The sequence below is a fragment of the Prinia subflava genome, chromosome 21 (assembly GCF_021018805.1).
Source record: "Prinia subflava isolate CZ2003 ecotype Zambia chromosome 21, Cam_Psub_1.2, whole genome shotgun sequence".
Classification (NCBI taxonomy): domain Eukaryota; kingdom Metazoa; phylum Chordata; class Aves; order Passeriformes; family Cisticolidae; genus Prinia; species Prinia subflava.
Genome location: NC_086267.1, coordinates 7,650,852 through 7,673,948, shown reverse-complemented (window position 1 = coordinate 7,673,948; position 23,097 = coordinate 7,650,852). Strand labels below are relative to the sequence as shown.

General features: G+C 51.7%; 1 protein-coding gene across 7 annotated transcripts in view; it reads left to right on the top strand.

The window, feature by feature from the left end:
- Nucleotides 1-23,097, top strand: part of CASZ1 (castor zinc finger 1) — a 197,714-nt gene that overhangs the window by 90,016 nt on the left and 84,601 nt on the right. For 2 of the 7 annotated variants that reach the window (XM_063417283.1, XM_063417284.1), the window contains exon 2: nucleotides 4,664-4,749. The exons of 2 other annotated variants lie outside the window; for them this stretch is intronic. In XM_063417283.1, the coding sequence (XP_063273353.1) occupies nucleotides 4,746-4,749 (4 nt within the window). In that variant the 5' untranslated portion in view covers nucleotides 4,664-4,745. Of the gene's footprint in view, nucleotides 1-4,663; nucleotides 4,750-20,333; nucleotides 20,492-23,097 lie in introns of those variants that run through there. 3 more of the 7 variants (XM_063417285.1, XM_063417279.1, XM_063417282.1) reach the window with 3 other exon arrangements.

Sequence of the window (23,097 nt, the reverse complement as noted above, 5' to 3'; positions counted from 1 at the left end):
CTTTCCCAAAGACTGGTACGATTATAGCTCACTCAGGTGACAACACTGATAATGCATGTAGAGACTGGAGTCGGCACATCTCCTGTGGGGCTCAGAGGCTTCAGTCTCAGGGTTCTTTCTTCTGCCCCTGCCCCTGCCCTGCCCAGGACATATGGCTGTGCACTCCCTCACACCTCTTGTGTGCCTCCCCAGTCCTGATGCCACTCTCAGAGTCCCTCACATTGCTTTGCCAGTGTTTTGGACCTTAGCTGAGCTTTGGGCCTCTGTAGAGTAAGGCTAGGGGATTAGTCTTGCTATCCTGAGGGAAGAAGTATGAAGAGAGATGTGGGAAAAATATTTGCTACAAAAGTCACTGAGACCTTGCAGCCCATTTCACTTTTAGGTGGTCACAGTTTATTCCCACAGCTGATGTCTCTGCAGTACCAGAAGATATATTTGATTTGTGCCCAAATTTCCATATTCTGTGCACTTGGATAGTCTCCTTTTCTTTTTCACACCCCACCCCCTCTTAGGTGGTGTTTTAAGACCCTTTTCACTTTCCTGTTTGCATCTCACTGCCCTTCAATGAACCAGAAGGGGCTCAAGGAGGTGGCCACATGCTGAACACCCTTCTGTGACAAAAGGGCCGGGACAGATCCAGCTGGGCTTGACCTAGGCTGTGTCATGTGTCTGTCAGTCCTGTGTTGACCTGTGTCTAGGACTAAATCATGCTCAGGTGTTTTTTGCCAGGTGATGCTTAGTCCAGGACGGACAGGTGACTACACATGCAAATCATGTAGCCATAGCTGTAGCTGCTAGTCAAGCATTCCTGGTACTCATCAGAGCTTGGGGATGGGCAGTGCTGGGGTGGTGGGATTCCCACCTGCAGGGCTGAGTGCAGAGGGCTCGGCATCTGCTTGCTTTGCATCCTGTCAAATTTATTGCTGTTACTATACTAATCGGGACCTTTTCAAAACTTGGTAGTGCCACTGGAGTGTCAGGCACTGCACAAAGTTGAAGGAAGGCACAGCTGCCTCTCCAGAAGAGTGGCCATCCCTCTCCGTACTGTCAGAGCTGTCTCTTCCCTTCTGATTTTAGCAGTGTGGGTGCCAGGATTCACCCTCTCCCTTTGCAGTTTAGGGGTGCCATGATAATTGTGTTGTTCTTGATAATTGAGGAGCAGCTGAGGGACACCAGCTATTTCACTACAGAGCTGCAGGGGAGAAACTGAGGCATGGAGTTGAAGATACCTGGAGATGTCCTCAAAACTCATGAAGTGACCCACTGAGGGATTATCCCACCTGGGCTCCAAGATTCTGGACACAACCCATCCCACCGGCTGCCAATACAACCCATCATTGCAAAGGAAACAAGGGGAGCACGATGCCTCCTGTCCTGCCCTGCTGTGCCTTGGGCTTGCCTTGCTGTACTTCCTTTCCTCTTCTTCCTCTGGCATCTTCTGCTCCCAGCACATGCCCTGACTCCTGCCTGGACAGCCTGAGCTGGCTCCTTTAAGGCAGGCACGCCAGGGGATTGCACGCAGTGCCAGCCTTCACTGTGAGTGCCTCTCGCACTTCCCCCTTGGAAAGTTTCCTGCCCAATTGTTATGTGCGATCCGATCTGAAAGTTGCTCTCTAAGCTTCTTGTCACATTTTGACTTAATGAAGTGCAACTGGAGTGGGAATTGGGGTTCATCACGCCAGTCTCACTGCGCTCCCTTGTTGTCAGAAAACAGGGGCGGTTGGGGACCGTAATGCAACGCTGCAAGTCGTTATCATTCCGGTCAGTCTGTTTAACACAAAATTAAACAAAGAACTAATTAGTGCCTCATGAATTAATAAATGCGCAGTTGCCGGGTAGGAAGGGGAGGAAGGAAAAAAGGTTGTTGAAGGAAAGATACTGAAAAAGTCAAATTAGGATGTTGTGTCAAGGGGAAAAAAAAAAAAAAAAACTGAGTCCACTTTGGCAAAGAGTTTGGATCCATTGGTTTCCTTGGAATAAGCTCCCCTCCTCCTCTTGCATCCTGCATGTCTGCTCTGGAGCAGTGATGAATGACAGGCACAGGGAACAGGCAGCCTTTCAGTGCTTCTTCAGGGGGGCTAACAAGAAAGATGGGGACAAACTTTTTAGCAGGGCCTATAGTGATTGGACAAGGGGTGATGGTTTTAAACTAAAAAAGGCACAATTTAGCCTAGATACAAGGAAGAAAACTGTTATGGTGAGGGTAGTGAGATTCTGGCACAGGTTGCTCAGAGAAGCTGTGGCTGCACCATCCCTGGAAGTGTTCAAGGCCGGGCTGGACAGAGCTTGGAACAACCCAGTCTAGTGTAAGGTGTCCCTTTCTATGGCATGGGAGTTGGACTATATGACCTTTAAAAGTCCAGTCCAACCCAAACCATTATAGGACTTTATGATTTTCCAATGGTGTTCCCTAGAAGCTGGATCTGGGGTCCAGTAGCCAAATACAAATACAAATACTTACCCAAAGCAGATGTGGGAGCTAATAGGCATGAGGTAGAAGCCCATCGCTGGAAAGGAGGGAGATTTCAAAGATGTTCATGGTGAGCAAGTCTCCTCTTTTTGTCTGCAGGTTTTTTTCCAGGGGAAGCCACAATTGGCACAGTAACAGTGTGTAATCTCAGATTAACTATGTCCCAGCAGCCCTCCCCCTGCTCCCTGTCTCTCTGGCCCCCTTCCCACCCAGAGCGGTGCAGTGCTGGAGGCCGGCCTGCCGTGGGGCTGGGCATGAGGGCCGTACCGGACGCCCACTCGGCTCTTCCCACAGGTGCTGTGCTGTGCCATGCTGCCAGTGAGCGGGCTTGGCTCTGGCACATTGTCAGGCAGAGAGGCAGAGCTGGGGGAGGGAAGAGTCCATCCTTAAGAGGACATGTCAAGTACAATTAGTGTTATCTGTCTAAATATGTACTGGGAACACAGAATACAAGAGGAGGCCTGGCTGGCTTTAATGGAGACATATGCAAGGTCATATTGCCTCATACAATCCCCCAATCTGATTTGGGGATTACACATTCTAAGTAAATTGGCGTTATTCCTCTTGCATCATTGATAAGCTGTGGCCAAAGGAAGAAGAGTAAAAAAAAAAAAACCAGTTAAAAACTCAATCCCAAGAATTGATCGTGCACAGGGGTTAGGGAGGAAAGGCAAGAAGGCAGAGAGTTACAGGCAGAGAGCTCGGGAAAGAGGGAGAGAACAAAAGAGAAGGAGAGAAAAAACAGTGTGACCGAGTGGCAGAGAAAGCAGTGGAAAGCGCAAGGAAGAAAGGGAGAACAAAGGGAAGAAAAAGGTGGAAGAAGAGATGCCAGAAGGATCAAGGATGCCAGGGCAGGAGAAGCACCTCAAATCAGGGAGCTGTTACTTCAGCCATGGCCTCAGCCTTTTTGGCATCAGGATTTGAGTGGAAAGGAAGGAGCCAGGCTGGTTATGCACCTTCCTCACCCGAGGGGCTCCCTCCTTCTGTCCATCCATCCATCTGGGATATCTCACCAGCTCCTTCCTGCTCTGGGTCTCAGCCAACACGTGGCATCTATCTTTGGCAGTGGCAGAGTATAAGTGACAGGAGGAGGCCGCCCACATGCACAGAGCACCAGGGCCCTGGAACACAGGGGTGAGCCATGGTAGCAGCATGGCTGCTGAATCCCTCTCACTTTTGTCCTACAAGGGACTCAAGAGGGTCTCAGAAGGACTGAGTTGCGCCACACACTGCTGCACCCAGAGAAGGGACCATGGGGAGAGCCAGTGTGTGTGGCATGGACAGCTGGGAGTCCTGGATTCAACCACGAGCACTGTGCATGACCTCTGTCATTCTCCTGCCACCCTGGGCAGTTGTGAGAGCTGTTTTGGCAAGGCTACAAAACAGAGGCTACAGGAATGGGCCAGGCACCTTTGCCACTGTGCATGGAGCCACTTTGTGCTCCTGGCCACCTCCCAGCTCTGGGAGAGGGAAGTCCCTGTCTGGCTGCACAGCAGTCCTCCCCCACCCATGAGCTCTCCTCCCAGCCTGCCTGCGCAGAATAACCTCCTCCAGAAGTCTCATGGCACGGCTTTTATGCTCTGTCACATTTTTGGAACATATGGTTTTAAATAATTCAATTTACTTTTCATGTATTTTGCTGTAACTTTTTTTCCCCTGTCCCTTTTTTCCTTCCTCCTCACTCTCTGCATTCTCCCAAGTGGAAAATGCACAGATGGGTGGATAAGGGGGTTCAGTGACATGGGACTCCGTCCTGCACCCCGTCATCTTGTGCTGCACAAAGTGTGCAAAGGAGGCCTCACCATTAGCACACAGGTGAACCTCTAGGGAAGAGGGGTCAATAGAGGAAATGTGAAGATTGGGGAGAGCAAATCTGGCATGGAACAGAACACAACCTTAGATGTGTGGGGAAAGGATGGAGCAGACCAGCACAAGGTCTGTCTGGTACCTGGGGAGCAGGATTCAGGCCAGTAATAGCTGCTCTCTATGTGAAATTATTCCCAACCCTCATTAGGAACTTCTTGCACAGAGAAGTGCCATGGGGTGCATGGCCAGGAGCAGGAAAGCATTTTGTTCCATTGTGGAGTCTGAATGTCCCATGCTGGACTGTGTTCTTACCCAGCTTTTGTGAGTCTTGGCTCTTACCCAGGTGTGCCCTCTACGTTAACTGGATCCTTTCTTTTCTCACTCCAGAATGAAGTGAATTTAGAGCTAAAAACGAGGCAAGAAACGAGGCTTTGAAATCTCCGAAAGGTAGGAGAGACTTCAGACTGCAATGGGTATGTCACTATGCCCTCCTGGGTTCTCTTTTCCTCTGTGCGTCTCTCACACTTAGGACCTGCTCAGTGTGGCCATGTCTGCACTGGAACTTCTGGAGCTGGACTGTTACTCACAAAGAGAGATGGAAAGAAGGTGAAGTGCAGACGTGGCACATGTGTGTCCTAATCCTGTCTTTGTCTTTGTACAGCAGTTGTTCTTGGCACCTGGTTTTATCTCTTGAGGGTTTTCCTCAATATCTTCTCTACTGCCTCCATCTTTACAGCTGAAAAAGCGTGTAAGGATTTTGGTGAAAGGGAACTGCTTTATCTTCATCCATGTGTGCTGGGGGAGATGGATATAAGGTCCTTTCACTGAATAGGATGCAGTCTTCACCTACTGTGAAGTTTTGCTGAGCTCAGTTCACATAATTCAGATGGTGATGTGCGTGTTCTCCTCCTCTTCTGGCACATTTTATCTATTCAGATGCAGAACCATGGTGGTAGTGTGGACGCATTTCTGTACCTCCAGCAGAATCAGGGCTTTCCTGGATTCTCATGGTCTGTTTTAGAAGAAAAAACCCCAGCTTCACAGTCTCCTAGACCTGGATGGTCACCTTAGTCTGTGCCTGGTAAGAGTTAGAGGTCTAGAGCTCAGGGAAATGGAGGATAGTATTGTCTCTTAAATGCCATAAGCCCATATACTGGGTAAGACACTCCCTATGCCACCTCAGACAATGGTTACTGAGAAGCCTCTGCCATGCTGAGGCAGTTCCTGCTGTCCCTGTTTCTCCTCTTCCTGGCCCCAGGAGGACCATGAAGTTCCTTGGGTATCACCTGAAGAGTTCCCACTCTATCCCCATGTATCTTCTCTGTGCCCCCTGCATCACCAAGCACATCTGGCCTCTTGCATTGCTCTCCTCCATCCCCAGGCACCAAGACAGGTCTGGAGGCAGGAAAGGCCATGGGGAGGGTGGGAAGTGCTCTGCCCTGTGAGACATTACACAGAGGTGCTAGGAGCACTCACTGCAGTGTGTCTGCTTAGGGCATTGCTGCAGCAGTGGGGACCCCCAATGCCCAGTTTGGGGGAGCTCGTGGACTGAGTCCGAGCAGCATCTGAGGGGCCCGGGCTGGCTGGGGTGGGAGGGGGCCCCAAGCTGGGCTGGGCAGTGTCAGAGGTGACCGGTGGAAGGCCAGTGTTATGTAAATACTGCTGCTGTAACATGGCAGGCCTGAATGGCCCTATGCATCCATCCATCATTGCTGGGGAACAGAAGCCTCCCTTGGAGCACGGGGGGCCAGCAGTGTGGGGCATGCAGACACAGGCAGCATGTGCCCTACTCATAAACTGTTTGTTTTCTTTTTGTCTCTCTCGTTTTGGGGCACCCCACTGAGAGCAACTCTCTGTTCTGTCCTTGCAACCTCTCCCCCAACGTTCCCCCCACCACTTCAGGCCTTCCTTTTCCTCCGTTCTTTCCCTGGCCCTTAAAAATTGGAGGGGGAAAAAACGGGGGAAAAAAAGTCCCCAGTTCACATTGCGGCTTCTTTCTCTGACTTCAAAGGCTCCTCATCATTGTTTGGGATCGGCAGGCAGTGGCCCTGAAAACGTGATCACAGCCGGGCACAGTGTAGGTCACCACTGAGCGCCATGCTCCAAGTGCTGAAAGGAACAGGCAGATTCTTCCCTTTTCATGCTTCACAACCCTGGTTACAGCACTCTGCCTCGCCCGCATGCTCCTCGCTGCATGGCTATTCTTGCTCTTTTCTCCTCCTTTTCCTCCTGCCCTCCCTCTCTCTGTTTCTCTCAGGTCCCTCATTTCTCTGTTCCTTTGCTTTCATCCTGCCCCTCTCTGTGCCCAGCATCACACACTTCTCATGCTTTCTTCTTTCTATTACTTTTCATTCTCACGGTCTCCTACTTGGCACTGCTGCTACTTCTCTCTGTTATATGAATCACTGTTTTATTTCTCCCTTTTCCCTCTTCTAAAGGTCAGCTTGGAGGTTGATTTCCTCATGCTCCCTCATGTTCCTGTTTAGTAGCAGCCTTCCTCTGACATTTGAACATATTCCTGTCTTTGCCTGTGATATCTCACTTGCTGTGCCCAAAACTATGGCAGTTCTGTGATTTCTGGATTAGCCCTTCCTGCAAAGGTGTGAGCCCATTGCTTTCATGTGCAGTGGGTTTATCCCCCAAAATTTAGACTGGCCTCACATGGGAAGGTAGCACACAGTGCCTGCCATCAGTGTCAGCTTCCAAATATGCTCTTTGGTTTTGCTGGTTAGCCTGAAGGAGTGAGTAGGTGGAGTTAGTGTTGTAGATGGATTTGGAAAGCCAGGCGTTAACTTCATATATATCACAGGGAAACATTTAAATCTTGTGGGTCTAATGTGGAACATGATACTGATGGTAGAGCTGAGGGCAGAGTTAGGAAGGGATAAGGCAGAAGAAAACAGGCCCAACAGTTTAATGGGCATCCCAGAACACTTCCTCAGTGGATTTCCATGAGGGAGCAACACTGTGTTGTGCTGAAGCTTGGGCATGTTTGGCAGCACAGTGAGCCACAGCCAGATGGCAACTCCCTGCCTGCAGAACATCCCCCAGCAATATCTGGAGCTTCATTTTGCTGCAGGGGAAGAGCCCGGGACTCTGTGCCCCTCCAGCACCCATCCAAGGAACAACAACCCTCTCTCCACCCCCGGAAGCAGAGATCATGGTTCCTGTGCCTCTAGTGATTTGTGAGGTTGTTTTAATGCCGAGGAGCCCACCAGGACTTGTCTCTTGCTAAATAGGCATATTAAGGGACATTGCAGCAGGGGTTATAGAGTAATAATTTGTTCTAATGAGCTGGTGTCACGTTCTCTCTGGCTGAGCTGTGCCGGAGCAGGAGCCATGGTAGGAAGGGGCTGTGCTTGCTGACCTGTCAGCCCAGGTTAATGAAGTACCACTCTGCACGGGGGTCAAAGAGCAGCAGTTCAGTCAGCAGCGTCTCGGGGGCCCAAAGGGGAAGGATGGGGCTCTTCCCTGAGCTGAATGCCCTGGGGAAAGTCTGTGCCATACTGGACAGAGCAGCAGAATGTACATTATGGCACTGGGATTTCCATACTGTGCTGGTGGCTTGGATGCCACAGCAGCCTCATCAAACCATCTGCAGGCAGGGGTGAAACTGCTTGGCTGAGTGCTGGCTGAGGCTTATCCTCTGGCCTTGCAGGAGAGTCCAGGTTGACACACTGGGAAGGAGGCTGGAAAAGTAAGAGAGCACCTGTGTTACAGATGCTTACAGACATGAAAGGATGGGTGTAGGGAAGTGGCCAGTGGTGATGACCAGTATCTAGCTAGGAAGTCTACAGAGAGATGGTGCTCATCCTTACCTTTGTGCGCAGAGTGTATGAACAGCCAGAAGTTCTCTTTGTCCTTCCTGTTCCCTCTTTCTCCTTCCTTGATGCTCCCCCATGGTTTAATGAGATCCTTTGCCTTGCAAACCTAATCAGTTTCTTTCATGTCATCTGGGTACCTGAGCAGGAAAGACACAGGAACTTTTGCCAGTCCCCCAGCGACCACCCCTAGGGAGCAGGTTGGTGGCAGGGCAACCTGGGTAGCTGCAGTTTGAGCAGGGCTCCACATTCTGCAGGGGACAGCAGAAAAAGCCATAAACAGGAAATCCTGGCCCAGCTGCTGCCTTGGGGACCCATGGCCTGCCTTGCTTCTGTGAATGACACGACCTCATCTGTGCTGGGGCAGGATGGTGCCCTTGGCCACACCAGCACCCTGAGGTCTACAGCACAAGTCCTGTATATCATCCTCCTCCTTCTCCTCCCACTCTTTGCTTCCCCCCTGCTTCTCTTCGCTTTTCCCTGTCTCCATCTCTCTCTCCCTTTCATCTACTCAGAAGGCTTTACTCTACTTCCTTGTCACCCTAATTGATTGCATTAACCTTTCAGCGTATTGGATTTCCCCAGCACCGTGCAGAGAGCACTGTGCAATATGCTTATAATCCAGGCTGTAATGGACAGGGAGCAGTCAACGAGCCCCTGCTCCAACAGGTTCTGCTGACAACTTCTTCTCAGGGAGGGGGAGAGGAGTGAACCGGGGGGACCTGAGGCATGACTGTCCTACAGCCCTTGCAGACCTGGCCTCAGTGCTCCCCCCTGAGCAGGCTTGTGTTAGCTTGTGAGACTGGAGTCCTTGGAAAAGGACCCAGCTTGTGAAGCAGGGAAGAGGTGTTATATTTGACACCTGTAATTTTTCCTGGTGTTTAAATAAATTACTGTAATTTTTCCTGGTGTTTAAGCACCATTCTTCCCTATCTGCTTGGTCTACAGTTTTCTTTCATCTGTTCAATACTAAATTAATGTTCATTTTACATTTAGGTACTTGTTGCTAGTGGCAGGATGAGAAGACAGTATCATACAATCTTCCTGTTTTTACATTGTGCTTGCCTCTGCCTTTTCCTTTAGGATGAGGATACAAGGGAGATGGACACCTTTTCTTAGATTTCAAAGAAACGCATAGGAATATTGTGTTGATGAGAAAGCACGAAGGTGCAGAGAGATCAGGAGACAGAAGCTCTGAATTTTATCTCAGGCTTGGCCTTGGATAAATCCTTTCCCTCTCTGGTGGAAGTGATTTCACTTTTGTTTTCACCCAGGATGTTGAAGGTGTTGTTTTGGTACTGCAGTCTGCAGGAGTGGGGAAGATGGAGGGCAGTTATTGCTGCTCACTGGGCAAGAGATGAGAAAGTGGCTGCAGACAGGCAGTGAAGCTACACAGCCAAGTGTAACTTCTCACACTGCCTGTGAGGTAGGAAATAAACCCATAAGATCGGCGGCAGGAGCATGTGAGCCTGTGAAAGGCCTGGCAGACTGATGGTGATCAGGGCTGAGCCAAGAGATGTTTTGGCATCTTTATTTTAAAGGATTGGAATGATGGATCTGCCATAGTCTCCTGGCCTTGGTGCTCCCTTTAAAGTCTCCTTGCCATAGGCTCAGTTCAGCACAGTGCTTTGGACACTAGGTTGAGTTTTGCTTAAGCCAAAATCATTTAAGCAAGTATTTAGGAGTTCCATTTGACACGGACCATAGGATGACCTAGACTCTTGCGAGGCCTTTTTGTAGTTCTCCTTTTCAAACAGCATTTAGCACAAGATGGTTCTTCATTTATAGTTAGAGCTCACAGTGTGAAAAACAGCAATAGTGGAAGGGTTGCTGATCACTTCATAGGTCTTTAGTTCAAGTTACTTCATCTTGTTAAAAGCAGTTACTCTGAAGGCACCCACTTTCCCAAGGAGATGTTTAGAGCTGGCCTTTAGAAACTTGGCGAGTTCCTGAGCACACCGGGAGGAAGGGACAGGGCTGTACCATGGAAGGTAGAGGAACACGTGCAGGAAGGAACATGAAATGACGGGAGTCAGAGGGAGGAAAAACTTTATTCCAAGTAATCATTCCAAAAAGTGGGAGGCTGTTTGCAAGCCAGAAGGTAGTTAGGGTAGAGACTTTATTTTTAGGTTAAATAGAGAAGAACTAGGAGCAGGAAGCAAAGGATGAGAAATCTCAAACAAGCTAGAGAGAAAGCGTGAGGGAGAGCAGCACCTCCTAAATGGAAGGGTAAACAGGCACTCTGAGGCATTAACTTAATTGATTGTTCTGCAACAGGCTGAACGCTGTGTTACTCTGTCACCGTGGCAACAACCCAAAAAAATTGTCAGCCTGTTTGGATGAAGTGATGCGAAACATTCTCTAATTTGCGGTGATCCGGGTGTTTGTTTTCCTTCCGAAGAGGCGGGGGCTCTATTGATCCATTGTTTGCACAGAGATTTTTTATTTCATGGTGATACGGGGAAAGCAGGAGCCCTGGGGTGTGCTCCTGGGGCAAGTGAAGCAGCAGGGCTGTCTCTGCTGTCTTTGCACAGATCTGCCTTTGCAGGGTGGCCATGCAAGGCCAGCAGAGGCTCCAGTGGTAGGAACCATCCCGAAGAAGCTGGAGGACAGGAGAAGGTGTTTGGGTGTGAAGAATTTATGCCAAAAACGTTTAGCTGTGATAAACTTGTGCCAGGGCTACTGTTTTGGTCCATCCTGTTCTTGCCCCTTTGAGCTCTTGCAGTTCACAGAATCATAGAACCACAGAGTGATGGAATATCCTGAGCTGGAAGTGATCCACATGGGATCATCAAATCCAGCTCTTGGCTTTGCCCCTAGAAGTCACACCAGTTCCATCTGTATTGCAGTCTCTGGTGTTAGGTAGAGTCAGCAACAACTGCCTCAGGGACAAGAGCAGCTCTGTCCCCCTACCAGGCCCCTTTCCAGATCCATGTTATTCCATGTTATGTGTGCAGACCTGTGTCTATGCACAGCCTGTGCTTATGGGAACATATCACTGAATACTTGGGGGAGTGACAGGAATCATGTTTATCCTTATCCCATGGCTGTGGGAACATAATGAAGTCCCAGCTTTGAGTTCTTGTTACAGCAGATACGAAATCCCTGGGCCAAAGGAGGAGGGATTTTGTTTCCTGGGATACGGGGTCAGTCTGCTCCAAGGGGCTGTGTGGGATGGGAAATGGCGCTGGCCACAGTGGGATGGGTGACTTGCTGCAGGCACAGCTGGGGACAGAGCCAGGGGAGCCACACAGACAGGAAGAGGTACCACAAGTTGTGCAGCGACTTGTACACCTCGTCAGCAGTGTCTGGCCCTGCACAGCCTTGGGGGCCAAGCACGAGCTCTTGAGGATGCCACTTGCTGTCAACACGTGCTTGGTTTCAGAGTGAAATGCCACTGCAGCAGTTGCTTCAGTTGGGAATTAATTGTTCAGTCAAAATAGAAAAGTGCAGGGGACTAGGGAGCAAGCCCACAAGGCCAGGGGTGAGCAGCAAGGCTTTGTGCCAAAGACATGATGCCAAGTGATGGGTGCTGTAGCAGGGGAGGGGAAAGCTGTCAAAAAGGTGCCTTACAGGTCTGCAGTGGGGGAACAGACAACAGGGGCTCAGAGCCAGTGGGAGCGTGAGCAGCAGAGGTGGTTCTGGGCCAGCAAAGTAGAGCAGTTTCCCCATGACATGGGGTCAGTAGGAGGGACAGGCTTGACTTTCCTTGTGTTTGGCCCTGCAGAGCAGTTTCATCCTCCTGTTTTGGGTTTTCTGCACTCCGGCGGCCTTTGGACACCCTGGAGTCAATCCCATGTTTCCCATAGAGGCTGATCATCCTCATTATTCCTCGGCAGTGCCCCAGCCCATGCGCAGCTAATCCAGCTGCTGTATACAGGCTGTCTAGTTGATCCGTAAGATTTCAGGGAGAGCTGTGGAATATACTGGTGTCAGCTGCTGGAGAGTGTTGCTTTGTGGCATATGCAGGGGGGAAAACCCCACCGTGTATTCCTGTGCTCTTCCTACCTCCCTCCTGGATCCTTTCTCTGTTGTCCTAGGGGATTTTCCTCCTCTGTTTTTAACCGGTTTTGCTTTATCACTCTTTCCCCCTTCTCTCTCTCTCTCTCTCTTCTCTTCTCCTTGATTTCATTATTTCCATCCAGTTTTAAACTCTTCTGCTCTGTTCCTCTTTTTCACAGTGTAGATGTGGGTTGGGGATAAGTGACTGTGGCTAGTGGATGAGCAGTGTTCTGAGGCACTGTGTCCCACTAGGGCATCTGCCCCAGTGCTCCTGGTGGGTGTGTGTGGGTGGGCTCACCATGGGCATGGGAGAGAGGAGTGCTGCATGTCTCTTGGGAGAAAGCTGAGCTGCCTGTGAAAGTTTGGTGGTTATCAATGTCAGGAGAAGCTAAATAACCCTGTAACTGTTATGAAGGTGAATTCACGGTCTAGTGAGCACTGAAAATATGAAAGGGCTCTGAGACAGGCAGAGTGTGGAGAGGGGAATACAGCTGCCCATGGCTCAGGGAGCGGTGTGTTCCTGGAGCAGTGCAAGGACATGTGCTGATGCCATCCAGATCCATCAGCCATGGCAAACAGCCTTTTGGGGGGCTGAACAGAACAGAGACGGTGCTTAGGACTACAGGTTTGGAGACAAATGAGACATGCACACATTAACATGGCAAGAACACCCTCAGAGAATGTCCGTGGGCAGCCACGTCTAACAGTGCAGCCCTGTACACATGTGGCCAAGTGCCCACACAGTGCCACAGGGCCATGCACATCCATGTGCACAGATGTGCAGACAGCCATACCCACACAGGCAGCTACACATTTCTGCATGTCGTCCTGTGTGGAGATGCTTCCACAGCTCCATAAATATGGGGTCACAGGCACACCCAAGCTGCCAAAGCAGTGCTCTGCTGCCTGTGTCAGCTCGCAGTCATACCAAATTCCTTTTTGGTGTAACTGCACTCCAGTCAGGTAGCACAGATGGATTTATCCCAGCATATATCTTAGATGTCTGTGTGGTTACCTGCTCTGAGCAGGAGAAGACTTGTGGGAAATCTATTCTCCTTCCAGCAGGGAGGGGCTGATGCCTTGAAGAACCAGAAGATGTGCAGAGAGGGAACCCCCCTCAGCTCTTCACCTGGAGCTGGTAATCTCCTTGCACCAAATCCCTGGAACAGGGGAATTGCATTTGAAGCCCAACCAGTGGTGATTTAGTGTTAGACATTTGCAAAAGAGACTGATTAATTCATAGTAAAATCAAGTAGCACTTGGGTGCCAGCACCACATTCCAGGGTGAGACAGCGACCAAGGTGCACACTGGGCAGGCTGCCAGGTGCCTGAGCAATCCCTGCGGAGGTGGCAGCGCCATTCAACCCACAGCCTCTCCCTGCTTGGGCTTCTTAATTATTAATTTATTTTTCTCCCTTCCTTGGCAAAAAAATACTATTTGGTAATGACCTCAAATTGCAAAATGCTGATGATTTGGAGAATGTGTCACAGAAGCTCCAGGGTGATAAAGGGGAGACGAATCCCAGCCAACAATCCGGCTCAGCCAGTTTGCCTATTTATTAAAGAAAAATCCCAGATCATTAACTTTTTTGTTGTTGTTCTGTTTGTGGGCACCTCCCTGCCTCAACTTTCGGGTGCCCAGTAAATTAAACCAAGTATCGGCCTGGTTCAGGGCAACCTGAGCTTCTATTTAGAGCTGTGAGAAAACTGGCTTCGTTTATGTTAGCTCGTGAATAAACCCTTTAGGGTTCCATGCAAAAGTGCTCTCTGGCGTAAAAGCAGTGTCAGAAAATCCTTACTCTTGCTGCCTCATGGAGGGTCAGGTATTGTAACTGGGGAGCTGAGCTTCCCTTCTCCTCCCACTGCTTGTTCATAAGTTAATTGCCCCTTGACACCTCACTGTGCCATGCTGGTCCCCAGAGAAGCAGGACTGGAAGAGAGCATCTGTAGGCACAGGCTTTGTTGGTTTCCCCTTTTGCCTGCTTGGTTTAGTTGTTGAATAAAGAACAGTTTAGGGATGGGCTTGCCTGCCTGGTGCCTCTGTGAACTCCAAGAGCTCCCTGTGCTATCAGGGAAAAGTGATTACATCCCCCTCCTCTGGAACATCCCACGTGTTTGCTGTGTTTGCTGAAGTAGTGCTTCAAGCTAAATCAGTTTGCTGAGGGCTCCAGCTTCCCTTAATTCAGTGTCAGGACCAGGCTTGCATGGCCATTATTCAAGTTTTATCAGAAGCACAAAGCTAACATCTGCCCTCCTGCTTCCCTCTGGGCATCACCAGCTCTCCTGCCCTGGCTTTGGCACACAGAGACTCAAGGGACTGCCTCACTGAGCCCATTTTCAGGCAAAACTCGTTCCAGCTCCTAGAGAGTCTCGACTGTTTCACTGGCTGCGGGAGTATGGTGGCTTGTCACTAGTGCCTGGCACAGCAGCTCAGAAAACCTGCCAGAAGTGAGGAGCTCGTGTGGGAAAAGCGAGCAAAGACACTGCTCAGATTGCTAGCCTCTATCTTCCAACCTTCTTCCAACCCTTCTCAGTTGAACTAGGGCTGGATTTTAGGTTTTAATCTCAGCTCTGATATCCACACACTTTCTCCCAGAGGTAGCCACCTTCTTCCCTAGGCCTGGCTCATGTCCCTCTACACTCATTTCTCTGGTGAAGCCTGCCCAGAACTGTGTTCGTGCTGATGCTGATGGGAGGAGAAGGGTATTTTTCAAGGTTTCTGCTGGAGTTTTTTCTTCTGAAATATAAGGATGTGCAATTTTTTTAGTTTCAATTTAGCATTGGAGAATTTTATAATTTAGTAATTAAAATCTCTGATAGGCTTTAGAAATTGCAGCTAATTGAATTTAATGGGAAGATGATTTTCAGTTTTATTTGATTACCCGGACCCCTGGCATTGGTATTTATGGGAAAAAAATGGGAAATGTGCTGTGTGGGCTAAGATGGCATAATTGAATTAGGGCTAATCGGATTTCTTCGTCATGAATTTCACTATAATTTTCCTATAATTTTCCATTAGATATCTAGTTTACAAATATTCACAAAGAAATGAAGCTCTTTCGGAATGGAGATTGCTGGCTAACAGGATTACAGGGACGATAGCTCGGCACTGCCAGTCCGGGCTCCTTCAGTAATGCAATCGCTGCGTCTGCCTCACACTTACCGCCCGCCGCTGCTCCCGCACCCCCGGCCCTCGGCCAGGGCTCCCTGGGGGCCGCGGCCGCGCTTCCGCCGGGGCTGCGCAGCCTCTGCCCGGCGCTGTCCCTGTGCCCCTCGGCACACGGATCCTGCGCCCCTCGGCACACGGATCCTGCGCCCCTCGGCACACGGATCCTGCGCCCCTCGGCACACAGGACCCGCCGGGCGCGTCCCCGCGTCGCTCAGAGCCACTCGCATGCACGCTGGCACATCCCCTGTGTCAGCAGCGTTGAAGCTCAGGCAGCCCCGTTGCACAAGCAGGGCCAGCCCACGCGGATACACGCGTACTGCATCTCGGGCAGCTCTCCCAGCTCGCGTACGAGGGGACGCTTTGCCTTCCCTCCCTGCGCTCTGTTGAGGATCCTGCTGTCACATCCCGGAGGACGAAGTGCAGTCAGTCCCCACTGTGTGCAGCCCTGGGTCTGCTGCCCATTCTTACCTTCTCTATCATCTCCTCTCATTGTCACTTCTAATGAATGAGTGACTTCTTCACTGGGGACAGTCCCTGACAGTGCTCTGTACGTGCCTCAGTGTCCCACATGGAAGCAGGGGTGACATGGTCTCTGCCTGTGATGGGGCAGGTAGAACAGAGCAAACAATGTGCCAGGTTCCCTCTGCCTTCCCTCCTTTCTCCTCTTGCGCCTGCCCAAGGGACATCAAATCCAGAGTGAATTCATGGAGACTGGCCCTACTCCACGATGTCAGAGTCCTGTAAAATCCTGTCTCTCAACCTGCCCCATCTCTGTTACTTGCTGGGCTGTGTGTTGGGAGCCTTTACTGATCTGTCCGGCTCATGTTAGGACAGAGTTGCTGGGGGAGCAAGTAATTGTAGAATAAGCAGGGTGGCAGCTGCTCTCTACCCAGTGCCCCATGACATCTCCTAGCCATTAGTTAGGCCTTCCACATGTGTTCAGAGTAGAACAGTCTCTGCTGAAACATCCATGATAATCCAGCCCTGTGCTGGGTGCTGCAGGACCATGCACAGGGCTTCCTGTGTCTGTGCATTTACATGACTCTGTGTGTGCACATGGCGTGTGCTCATGTTTTTGTTTGCATCCAAGCATGTCTCTGCAGGAAGGAACACAAGCTGGCTTGCAGATCCTCTAGACAGAAATCACCATTTCGTTTTGCACTTGCCCCATGCACAGCAGGAATAGGTCTTGCCCAGTCAGGGACCCATCCTTGGGCAGCAGTTTCCCATCCCAGCTGCCTGCTTTGCCAAGCCCAGGCTCAGGGGCTTTGTGGGTTCAGAGTGGTTCAGGGTGGTATTTGCTGTTTTTGCAGGCAGAGCACCTGCTTTTGAGTGCCAGGTACCTTCCCTATTGGACCTGCTGCCTGGGTACAACTATGCCCTTACCTCCTCACCCTGAAATCCCCAGGCCGCACTTTTAATTGCTGCACTAAATTGTAACTAATTGTTAGTGCATTCAAACCCCTGCCACTCCTTTCCCCCAAGTCTTCCTGGGCCCCTGTGGAGCACATGCTGTGTATGTTCAGTGCTGTATGGCCCGTTCCCAGTACTGTCATTCCCTCTGGGCAGTGGTCAAGAGATGAGCAGCATTGGCTTCCAGCAGATGCTGGAAGCTGTGGAGTGCTTGGAAAAGCAATAGCCACATGGTGGGGACCTGCTGTCAAACTGTTTGAATAAGGCCAAAGGAACAGTAAACGGCAGAATTGCTCCCAGCAGAGCCCACCCCAGCACGCTGAAACTTAGCACAGCTGCTTTGGCAAGGAGTTCTGGGAGCTGTGTGCCAATAATGTGATTGAAACTGAATTGTGAAGGAAGGAGGGAAAGAAAAGGAAAGGGAAAGAAAGTATGGATTGTCTGCTCCTGCCGCCCAGGCCCCGAGGCTTCTGGGCACCTCCCTTGACGAAACAGAAATCAAACAAAATTACAGAAACAGGGCAAGAGCATTTGCCTAATAGACTCCCCAAGCAGGAGCAGGAGGAGGGGCACAGCACTGCCAGATCTCCAACCTGCAATCTGAGAGCCAGCGCCCTATCCCACATGAATCCAGAGCACAGTCCCAGGCCTCCAGGCCAGCTCCAGCAAGGAGGGAGAAACTGCCAAGAAAACGGGCTAAGCACAAAAAACAAAGGTAGAAGAGACACAAAAAGGGGGATGTCCCACATCTCAGTGTGACTCACCCCCTTCTCAGCCCTGGCACACTGTCTGCGGGGAAAGCATTAAACTGTAATAATAATAAATTAATCATCCTTCCCCCTCCCATTGCACTTTTCATCTGAGGATCTCTGAGCACCTGACAAACATTAATTACCAAGAGCTCCTGATGCCCCTGGGAGGGTGGAAAGGGAGACAGAGAGATCTCTTCACCTGCCACAGAAGGGCAGACGTGGCTGGAGCGGATGGGGCGGCTCTCGCCACCCCAGAACAGAAGCACAGTTCAGAGCAGGGTGAGGGGTGCTGCCTTCCCTCGAGTGCTCCCAGAGAGCAGGGGTTCCAGGAGCCTCTTCATACCATGATCAGAGGCAGCTTTTCCTCGGAGTGGATCCATACCCTGGAGGGATAAGGGAAGAAGGGAGGGGAGATGCTACCCTCATGGGGGGCACAGGAGCAGAAAGCTTCAGAGCCCTTGAGAGAGGAAAGAACCAACTTGCCTTGGGTAAGAAGCAAAGGAGGGAGTATGGGGAAATAAAACCTGATCCTGTGACAGGAGATCACTGAGATAGGAAATCAGGCCTTGCCATTGCGTCAGCTGTAGGGCGTGGATTTCACCTGAAAAAACACCTTGGCAAGTTGTTCCTGCAAGGAGGAGTGGGAGGGACAGTGGGAAATCTGTGGAGGAGATCCTCCAGGTGTGTTTAGGTTGTGTATGTGGGTTCATGTGTGTCATGGTGTATGGTTATGTGTATATTTGAATGTCAGTGAGCACAGAGTATTATTTTCTTTGTCGAGGGCATATGCATGTTGCGTGTGCGTGCTGGGATGGGAGGGGTGGGGAACATTTGTATACTGATGTGTTAATGTGCTCAGCTCGGTGCACGTAGAAGAACAGGTATTTTTAGAGGGTCTGTGGAGCTGTGTATGTGTAGTGACATATCCACGTTAGAAGTGTGTTCCTTTGTGAGGAGTTGGAGATGCAGGTGGGGCCCACTCTCTCAAGAACAGTGGTGGTAAGCAGAACTCCCACTCCTTAAATATTAAGTTTGCAGGAGAAGCAAAAATGAAGACATCTGACATAAAGTGCAGTGAACTTAGGGGACCTGTCAGCAAACTCAAACCTGGAAGGAAGTGTTGAGTCCAAACTGAGCTATTACAGAGTCTGCACAAACAACTGTGGTTCTGTTCCTTACTTTGCGGGGTGGGATATTCCTTGGCAGGTGCTGGAATGCCTGATTCAGGTGTAGGGACCAGGGCAGGCTCTGCTGAGGATTATGGGTGATGTCGGCTGGGCTGGTGCCTGCACTGGGGCCACGTGAAGTGCAGACAGGCAGGATTTTAAAGGCAGAACGGGGTGACAGTGCTGATCGGAGCTGATTGTGTGCTTAGAAACCAGTGATTGGGGAAGTCCGGGCAATGCTGATAAGGCAGGAGCTTGACTGCATCAGGTGGGAAGGTGAGTCCCATACAGGTCTCAGTTCAGGACTGCTGCTTGGCTGGGCAGCCCCCAGGCAGGGCACACTTGCCTCCTGCCTGACACTGCTGTCCCCATGTGTTTCCTGGTTTGGAAGATCCCTGGGTGACTCTGTTTCACTAGACTTTGTTTAGATTTTTTTCAGAGAGAAGTCAGAATATATGTTGTTTCCACAAATGACTCCCGTCTCCTCTTCCCTCTCCCTGCCCTTTGGCCTGCTTCGCTGTCTGTGTATTTCTGCCCATGCCAATGCAGCACTGCCGAGCTGATGAGCTACAGTTTGTGTTGTGTCTCTGGGCTCAGGACACTATCTGGGTGCAGCACATCCTGGTGCATGGAGCCAAACACACCTGGGCTCCTTCCAGCCCTGTGACTAACCTGTCCGGCCACTTCTGGCAAATCACTTCCTTTACTAGTGCCTCAGTTTCCCCATCCCTAGTGGGGTAATGATGCTGGCGTCCTTTGGGAAGCACATTAAGTTGTGCTTATTAAAAGGATTTAAAAGCTGCTATATCCATGGGCAGCGCCATGTGAGCCCCGGTGAGGATCCCAGCTCTGCCAAAATCCTGGAGCCAAACGTGGTGTTTTCATAAAAACAGCCTACAACCTGCTCAAAATACCTATTTAATCAGGTAAATAATCTGCTCGTTTGTTTTAAAGAAAGAGGCTTATATCTGTGTTTACCCAACACACCTCTCAGAACCTCCCTCGCATTCTTTGCTACTTAGAAAAATAAAGCCACAAAAAATGAGGAAATTCAGTGCAAAAGGGCCCCCTCCCCACGCCTCCCGTGAGCCCGGCGTTCAGGGGTAGAGCGGCGTGATCTTCCTGAGGGCCATTGGGCAAGATGCGTCCAGGGTTGTGACACCCGCAGGTGACGGCCACCAGTGCCCCGAGGGCTCCAGTCCTCCTCGGTGCGCGCTCCGCACCGCACGGCCGAACCCGGAGCCGCGTGGGACGGCGGTACCGGGGCAACTCACCGTGCCCCTGCCCGCGGGTCCTGTCGTGCCCAGGACCCGGGGCACCTGTCCCGCTCGTCCGGGCCCGTACGTCCCATTCATCCCCTGGCGGTTCGCTCCGCGCCAGCGGCTCCGTCCCCGCCGCCCTGGGGCTGCCGGAGGAGCCAGCGCCGCGGCCGTGGGGCGGGTGGCGGCGACGGCCGGCAGCGGTGGCAGCGGGGCACCGCGGCCAGGCTGCTCCCGGCGGGCGGCCCTGCGTGCGGGGCAGCCCCGCGCTTCTTCCCCGCCATGCTGGGACCGCCGCGGGGTGCGCGGGGGCCGCGCTGCGGTTCCGCCCGAGGTAACCCCGCCGCCGCCAGCCCCCGACCCGACCCAACCCGGCCCGACCCGGCCCCGCACCTGCCCCCGGCGGCGGGCCCGGCGAGGGGCGGGTCCGCCGGCCGCCAGTCACCGCCCCCCGCGGCTGCGCGCCCGCCCCCGGCCCCGCTGCCAAAGTGACTCGGGGAGGACCGGCACGGCAATGACATCAGTGCTTTAAACAACTTGTTATTCGGGAGCAATCAGCTGCAATTAGGTATTAATTAAGTATTATGAAAGTTGATTATTTAAGTGAATTCGGCTTTCGTCTCTCCGACTATGGTAAGTACAGCACAATTGTCCTTTTCCTGCCCACCGCCCGCCTCTCGGCGGAGCCCCCGGTCGGGCAGGCGCTGGTGCCGGTGCCCCCGCGCCGGGCGGTGCGAAGCGGAGCGCTGTCCGACCCGGCCGCTCCTCCTCGGCTCCGCCGCTCCGCGGCCGCGGGGCCGGCGCTGCGGGCAGCGCAGTCTCTCGGACGCGGGGCTGCCGCCGCACCGAAACTTTTGTTGGCGGGTGCGCGGTGCAGAGCTGCGGGCCGGGCGGAGCGGGGCGCGGGGGCGGCACCAGGTGCGGTGCGGTACGGTACGGCGGGGGGCTTGCCACCTCTTTCACTTTGCTTCTTTCACTTGTTTTACGGAAGTTGCTCCCGCGCCCGTCGCCGCTTCGGCCCCGCTCTCCCGGCCCCGCCGAGGTGAGCCAGGGGCTCTGCTCCCTCCGCCGGTCCTTCCCAGCAGCGCGGCCCCCGCGGGCCGGGGCAGCGGGCAGAGGAGCGGGCTGGCCGTGAGAGGATGCGGAGGGGAAGTTTATGGGGGTTTTGAAATGATTCTGCCTTTATATTTGTTGTAAGTTGTGTGGGTTGTTTTCTCTTTCATTTTTTCCCCCTCCTGAGCTCTGGCCTGTCCGTGGTAAAGGTTGCTTGTCAGGTTTCTGTACTGCCTAAATGAAAAGGAATTTAATTTATTTGGGACAAGGCAGTGTCAGATGAAGAGGCTGCTTATTACATTTAATGAGTTGTTTTTTGTTGTTTTTTTTTTTTTTTTTCATCCTGGGCATATCTGGGATGGGTTTGTTTTTGTCCTTCCATGTGAGGTGTATGAGACCTCCCCCACCCCTTCACATCATGCAGGGAGGCGGAAAGCTAGCCAGGCTGGGGCAGTGTTTTGGTTTTAGATTACCTAGGCCCTAGTATTGGGGTTGGGTGTGTTTTTGGTTGTAGCTTTTTGTGGCTTGTCCACTAGTTTTTGATCGGGTATCAGGATGGAGAGTAGGTGCTGGGTTGGGCTGGTGGCCCTGCTGGGAGTGATGATGGACAAGTCTCTGTCAGGCTGGAGTGTGATTGCATCCAGGAGCTGCGGGGCTCAAAGTGTTGGTGGGTTTTCCAATCCTTGGACCGTCTGGATCAGGGTCTCATTTAGATTTGACAAAATATGCAGATTCAGAGTTTATTAGGAATCAATCCCTTGGGTGATGTTACCTCCCTCTTTGGGACCAGGTCCCACCACCATGTCCCCAAACCGGCTGACACAACTATACCTGCTCCTCCAAAATGGTGTAAAGCGTTCTTTGCCATTTTAAAACCAAATGGCAGCAAAGAGCCAGACAGGCCTGTGCTGGCGATGTGCCATTGATCCAGGTAATTACTGCCAGAGTGTGTGTGTGTGTTGTTTTTTTTTAATAAGGAGTAAGATGGTAATAAACTGGTTGATGATTGACTGGGCCTGAACTATGTACTCTGATATTGTGAGTGAGAGGATAATTTTGTTGTCGTTTATTCCACTTATTTACTTATTTCTACCATTGATATCAGGAACTGAGTGGCTCCAGAGCCACTTCCACCTGTAAGCGTGACGTGCCAGCTCTGCTTGGGTCCAGCCGTGGGCGTGTAGCCGCCTCCCTTCTAGATCAAGAAGCTAGGATGCTGCGTGGGCAGCCCAGGAGTTAAGGATGTGGTGAAATGCGGGAGGGCAAATGCTTTAAAGAGCAATAAACAGTGACTTACCCCGATCTCCATCTCGAGGAGCTGTGGCAGCTGCCCGGCCGTCTCGGGCCGGGTTGCCCCAGGCGGGCAGGGCTGTGCCCCGACCCTGCAGTGCCCTCTGCCGGCTGGAGCCCTGCCCGCTGCCCCATGGGGTTCCCCCGAGTAGGGGCTGCCCAGCCGACGTCTCCCCCTCCCCAAGAAAGGGACCCTCCTTCGCCTCGGAAGTGTTGTGGGTGCTCAGCCTTGCCACCGCTGCGCCCAGGTAACACGTGGGTTTTGGTCTCCAGTGTGGGAACCCGAGGCTGTAGTAAGCCATGGAAACGAGGATCGGGGAGATCTCTTTAAGTCAGCATTACGGTCCGTGTGTGGGTGAACCCGTCTTGTCATGATCGTGGGGCAAAGACCTGCCCCATAATCACCACCTCTAACCCTTATCTACTTGGGCCAGCTTATCTCCCTCAGTCACTGCCTCTTGAATTCTCTCCAAGCCCTCAGGCAGTGACTCTCCAGAGGCAGTGCCCGAGGGCTGCTCATACGAGCTGCCAGCTGGCAGAGGCAAGTCCAGAGGGGTTTCTTTCCCAGAGGGACTCGGTATGTGGGGTCTGACAGTCTGCTCTTGCTAAGCGCTTTCTCAGCTCAGTCAATCCTTCTTGCATGGACCTTCTAAGGCTAGAAATGTTAGTAATGATTAAGGACTGAAAAGAATTTGTGGACTGAGTCCATCTGTGCAGGAATGTGGCAAGATGTTCCCTGCAATGTGACTTTCTGAGAGTCTGGTTTTAAATACCTTGACTGACTGGTTACTTGTCACTTCCTTTGGGAAACTGTTCCCCAGCCTAGTTATCCTTGGTATGAGATTACAGGAACTGACCTCAGAATGAGGACCAAGACACCTATGGTAAATGGGCAG